The sequence below is a fragment of the Gossypium hirsutum genome, chromosome D08, assembly GCF_007990345.1.
Source record: "Gossypium hirsutum isolate 1008001.06 chromosome D08, Gossypium_hirsutum_v2.1, whole genome shotgun sequence".
Taxonomy (NCBI): Eukaryota; Viridiplantae; Streptophyta; class Magnoliopsida; order Malvales; family Malvaceae; genus Gossypium; species Gossypium hirsutum.
This window is the reverse complement of record NC_053444.1, coordinates 14,456,533-14,462,912: the sequence shown is the minus strand read 5'-3', so window position 1 is coordinate 14,462,912 and position 6,380 is coordinate 14,456,533. Positions and strand designations below refer to the sequence as shown.

Below are 6,380 nucleotides of genomic sequence, written 5' to 3'. Positions count from 1 at the left end.
GAATAAGCTGCCAACCACCTTTGTCCGTCTATAAATGAAGATGATTTAAGATTCTGAAACTCACCTTCCATATCATTTAAACTAAATACAGGAGTCATTTGTTTTGGGGGAATGCCTGAGAAAATGGCTTGTTTTCAATATATAGTAGCTGCTCTATGCTTTGCAGTTTTACTTGAGGGATCGTTATCAAAAGCTCAACTGACCCCGACATTTTACGATGAAACATGCCCAAACGTGACAGCCATTATCCGACATGTGCTCGTGAATGCTTCGTTTTCAGATCCAAGGATTGGTGCCAGTCTCATCAGGCTTCACTTCCATGATTGTTTTGTTCAAGTAAAACAATCTTTAACACATGGTCATTTGTTTATTTTTTCGATTACTGTCACCACAGTCAAATTGAAAAAAAAAAGTGTTTTTTTTTTAAAAGACACCTTGTGTTTGTTTTCAGGGATGTGATGCGTCGATTTTATTGGACGATCCTGTGAATGGTGAGAAAGAAGCTATTCCAAATAATAATTCAGCTAGGGGTTATGAAGTTATTGATGCCATGAAGGCTGCCTTAGAGAGTGCTTGCCCCAACACTGTTTCCTGCGCTGATATTCTCGCTATTGCATCTGAGCAATCTGTCAGCACCCTGGTAAGTAATTTATTAAAATTAGTTCAGTACAATACAACAAATCTGGTCTAAAATTAGTTCATGATTGCAGGCAGGCGGTCCTTCATGGGCAGTTCCACTAGGAAGAAGGGATGGGTTCACAGCAAACCGGACACTCGCCAACTCAAACTTGCCAGGTTTCAACAATACTCTCGACCGATTAAAGAACAGGTTTAGCAATGTGGGGCTTAACACCAGCATTGATCTAGTAGCCTTGTCTGGTAATCTTTCTTTATTTGCCTGAAATAACCAGAAGTATACATTAAGGTCCTTTTTACTGTGACAAGGTGTGACTTTTTTACTTTTTTTTTTATGTCAGGTGCTCACACATTTGGCAGAGCTCAGTGTTTAACTTTTACCAGTCGATTGTACAATTTTACGGGAGTGGGTGATACAGATCCGACCTTGAACACCACATACTTGGAAGAACTACGCCAAATATGCCCACAGGGTGGAAATAGTAGTGTGTTGACAAATCTTGATCCCACAACACCTGATGGTTTCGACAATAACTACTTCACGAATCTACAAGTTAATCGAGGCTTGCTTCGAAGTGATCAGAATTTATTTTCGACTGAGGGTGCTGATACAATTGAAATTGTGAATAGGTTTAGTAGTAATCAAACAGCTTTCTTTGAAAGCTTTGTGGAATCTATGATCAGAATGGGAAATATAAGCCCTTTAACAGGTACGGAAGGAGAAATTAGATCAAATTGCCGCGCCGTGAATTCAGCAACTATCAGATCCAACTCAGATGCTGCTCTCGTCAGCTCAATATAATATTTGCTGAACTGAAGGCTAAGAAAAATGGGCAGAAGAGAAGCTATTTTCCTACTCAAAATCAAAACGAATAATATATTGTAACTCTTTAATGCCTACAATAAAACCCTACGACGTTTGTTGATTTACAAAAACTATTTTCTGTAACTTTTTGTGTTTATTACTTAGAAGTTAATATAAAATAAGTTTAAGAGTTGAAATCTTGATTTATCTGTTCATGATGTCTTAGGTATTTGCGAATATTTTGATGTTATTAGATTTTCTTTTACTCTTTATTTGGCTTAGTAAAATTCGATTCGATTAGAAAAAATCGAATTTTTTTTTTCAAATTTCGAGTTAATTGAATCGAGTTATTCGAGTTATACGAATTATTCAAGTCAACTCGAATAAGAAATTTCAGATTTCGAGTTCGAGTCGAGTTGAATTTTTACAATTCGAATAACAGATTAGTTTAAATATTGTTTTGGTCCCTGCCAATTTTGAAAATAAGCAAATTGGTCTCTCTCTTAACAAAAATTACAAAAAGATCAAAGTAATTTTCAAAATTTGAAAATAATTTTTAAAATTCAAAATATTTATAGAAATTCTAAAATTTATATATATATTTTTAAAATTATAAATTTTAAAAAATCTAAAAAATATATAAAAAATTTAATAAAATAATAATTTTGGAATCTAAATAAATGATTAATGATTCAAGTTTATCATAATAAAATATCTTATTTTTTTATTATTTTGCTTAAAAAAAGTTTTCACATATATATATTGTTTCAAATTTTTGTGTTCTAACATGGAAATAGTTATATTGTACAAGATTTTAATTTAACATTATTAATTTTTCTAATTTAACTCAAACGGTTTCACTCGATTTAATCGAACGCTCACCCTTAATTTGAGTTATCCGAAAATCCAAATAAAAAAGACAAAACTACGTCGTTTAGATAAATGTTTACATTTTCTAAAGTTAAAAGTCAAAACTATCAAGTTAAAAGGCAAAACTACGTTGTTTTGATAAATGTTTACCCATTAGTTTTACTTTCTTTCCCGAATCGCCCCACTCTCCTTTTTTCCTTTACTCAAAATTAATCTAAAAGCTTGTACTTTGTCTACTTGTAAAATAATCAGTCCATATAAACGGAACATTGAGTATAAATAATAAGATTCGTTAATTCGACTCGGCTCGAAATTTTTTAACTTTATTCGAAAAAAGTTCAAATTGAATTCGGTTACTAAAATAGGATTCGTCATCTCGGCTAACTTGAAATTTTTTGACACGATTCAACTCGACTCGATCAAATATTCACCCTACCCATAAGTCAACCAATTGCGTCACACATTGTTTGGTACTTGGATGATGGATGAGAATGTTGCTTTGGAGTTTGGTTCAGACTATTAGGATTTATCCACTGCTAGTGTTGGATGATACTCTTAAATTTTATATAGTTGAGCCTTTTTCGTTAGAAAAAAGTGACTTTTCTTTTGAAATGCGTAAGTGATTTAAGAAAAGAGTTTTCTATAAGTAATTTTAGTTGGATTAGTTCACAAATTTACCTAAACTATACTTTTTCCCCATCTTGGTACATAAATTGTTTTTTAAGTCATAAGTGATATCTAAACTACTTTTTTTTCCCTCTAAGTTGGTATCTTCGATAGTTAAACCATTAAGTCTATTAAAAAAACTTAACCAATAAATTAGGACTTTAACTATGTCCCCCCCCATTTTGGTACTTAAACCTTTTTTTTTGTCACAAGTGGTATCTAAACTACCTTTTTTCCCAAGTTGGTACCTTTGTAAGTTTAATAGTTAGTTAAATAGTTAAGTTTTATTTTCTTTAAATAAAAAATTAAAAATTTGTTAGCTTGATAAATCAAACCAAAATTGCCAAAAGGGGAGTGAATTGACCTTTAAAAGAGAGAAAATGAAACAATGAACACAAAGATTTAGAATGGTTCGACCCCAATTACTTACTCCACTACCTTAGCTTTCCACTACTAAGGATTTTTCCAAATTCACTAATTTGCTCAATCTTTGAGGACAATGTTTAACCTTACAACTCCCTTATGATTTCTACCAAATCTTAAGAACAAATCCTCTTAAGGAATTACAAAGAAGCAAACAAAGAAATAATCCTCACAAGATCAAAGTGTTTGCCAATTAAGTTCAAATAAACTATGATACACTTGAACTAAGGAATGAAAGTAAAGGATAACAAGTGTATACAAAAAAATTATGGAAGTATTGGACACAAAAGTTGTTTGATTGATGATTTTGCGTGAATATGCTTTCTTATTCTTGTGAAAACCAGAGCATTTAATACACCTACAATAATGAGTACTGATACCAGATAAAAATGTATCGATCTTTTTTGTAATAAATGCTAAATTCAGTGACCATTTGAGTTTAACTATCGATACCAAAACAATTTTTATCGATACTTTATGAAAAGATATCGATACCGTATCGATACTTTGTTGATTTATTGAAAAACAGAATACCATTTTGGTATCGTTTATTTGAAGGGTACCGATATTTCAAAATCATCGATACTTGGCCAAAAAGGTATCGAGCAATGTTGACTTGTTTGAAAAATAGTTTGATTTGTTAAAATCATTTTAACTTGATTTTAAAGTTGTTTAAAATTTTTTCTAAGAGTTCAAAGTAAATATTCAAAATTTTTATATCTTAGACTTCAAATTGAAAAATCATTTTGTCAATTTTGTTCAATTTTAACTTTTATTCAAAAATACTTTAATTTGTTATATCAAAATATTTTATCAAATAAAGCTTGGTTTAATAATCTCCCCTTTTTCAATATAACAAAACATTTGGTAAATTTGTTTTTAAATAATTGCTCCCTTTAATAAAAGTCATTTTGAATTTAAGGCCAATGTAAGGTTTCAAAGTTTTGAATGTTTGTTGTTAAATTCTGTTAATAAGCAAGTCTTTCTATCAGTGGTTAAGTGTCTTGGTTGTGTGTTTGAGATTTGGGGTTCAAGTCTCACTTTTAGAAAATTTTGTTATTTCATTTGATTCAACCTGCATCTCCGAGCTTTCAACTTAAGTGTATTTATGGGTTAATCTATGTCAAGAATGAGTCTGCTGGTTTGGTGGTTAGGTGCTTGTTAGTTGCTATTTGGTCTTGTGTTCGAGTTTTTGCCAAAGTGAAGTGGGGATATATTTTTGCTACTCTGTAAAAATTAGTTTGTTTTTCCCTTATTATTAATTAAAGTTCCTAAACTTCCCTTTTTTTTCTTTTACGTTCGTTCCTTTCTTTCCTCTTTTCTTCTTCTTTTCTTTTTGTTTCTTGTTGTTTTCTTCCCCTCTTTTTTACTTTTGTTTGGGCACTCTGTTGGGGCATTTCATTACTATTTTCAATGGTAAGACTGATCGTATAAGTTTTTGGGTGAAATTATATTAATAGTTGACTTTCGCTGCTTTTTTTTGTCAAGAATCAGTTTTCTACTCGTTGGCTCGATTTTTATGTTTAAAGTGTTGTTTTGGTTGTCTTTTTAGGCAAGAATTCTAAGGGTAATGTTCCTTCAATGCGTTAATTCGATATATCGTTGTTTTGAATGAGCTGAGTGAGAAGTTTCTCAAGATTGGTGCTTCTACGTTGAAGCATTCAAAATAACACTATTTTATTCGACTGTTTGAGTGTTTGGTTGAGAATTAATTGTTGAATTGGTCTTTGGTTGTGCGTTATTAGGTTCTTGAGTCTTTCTTGTTGCTTCTACGTCAAAACTACATTAGGTGTGTAACAAAAACCTGATTTTCTACAAATTTTGAATGTTAGAAAAACATAGCTATCGACACCATACAGTCGTGTGCCAAACCATGTGGTAGGCCGCGTGTGTCACACGACCGTGTATCAGTTTGTGTGATAGGCCATGTAACTCACTATTTATGAATTGGGGTCACATGGGCTAGGGACACGGACGTGTGTCTAGGCCGTGTAACTCACTGTTTGTGCATTAGGGTCACATAGGCCAGGGATACAAGCTGTGTGTCTAGGCCGTGTAATTCATTGTTTGTGAATTAGGGTCACATGGGCCAGCGACACGTGTGTGTGTCCAGGCTGTGTAACTCACTATTTGTGAATTAGCGTCATACGGGCCAGAGAGACAGACGTGTGTAACTCACTGTTTTGAGCCACACAACCATGTGCCAGGTCATGTGATAGGTCGTGTGAGACATTAAGAGGACCACACAGGCGTGTGCCAAGTCTTGTGGACCACACAGGCAAGACACCCAGGTCATGTGAATCCACGCGAGCATGTGGACCAAAATACTAAAATTTTCCCTAGGGCCAGAAGCATCGTTTGAATTGAATGTAGGCCTTCCGTAGGGTTAATATGATCTGAATTAGATCGTATAATTAGATGCCCAACAATCTGTGGTTGATTAATTGATTATCTATACATGTAATTGATGCGACAACTAAAATGACAATGATCTATATTATCTGATTATGAATTGTACTTGGATAACTGTATGTACATCCTTGATATCTGATATTTGTAATCTGCATCTATATTGGGTGGGAATGGTATGAAGAAGGAAGTGTTGGTAGTCTAATGATCTATCGAATTGAGTGGCTAAGCCACAATTCTTAATTTGATTCTGGAAATTTATCGCATACTGATTTGATAGCTAGTCTGTAATCACTCTGAAATGTGTTGTACTGACACTAATTAGTGTGTAGGGTTGGATGGGTACTTGATACCCTATATGTTGTGTTGGGATGGTCAAAGATGGTGTGTAGTAGATGGGGGGTAGGAAATTGCATCTAACGTTGATCTATTCTATATCTGAATCTGATCTGCTCTGCATTTTATCTAAATTGTTACGATAATACTGAGTATCGTCTGTTTCTGATTTTTTATTTGATTTTGCAAAAATTTCTATTATCACTACATTGTTGTCTTGTCTTTATAACTATTA

General features: G+C 33.0%; 1 protein-coding gene across 1 annotated transcript; it reads left to right on the top strand.

The window, feature by feature from the left end:
* LOC107914313 (peroxidase 15-like) lies at nucleotides 1-1,644 on the top strand. Its single transcript, NM_001327104.2, has 4 exons — nucleotides 1-336; nucleotides 452-640; nucleotides 711-879; nucleotides 978-1,644. Exons 1-4 carry the CDS (start codon nucleotides 112-114, stop codon nucleotides 1,436-1,438), a joined length of 1,044 nt encoding a protein of 347 aa, NP_001314033.2. The 5' UTR covers nucleotides 1-111; the 3' UTR covers nucleotides 1,439-1,644.
* The last annotated feature ends 4,736 nt before the right edge of the window (nucleotides 1,645-6,380 follow it).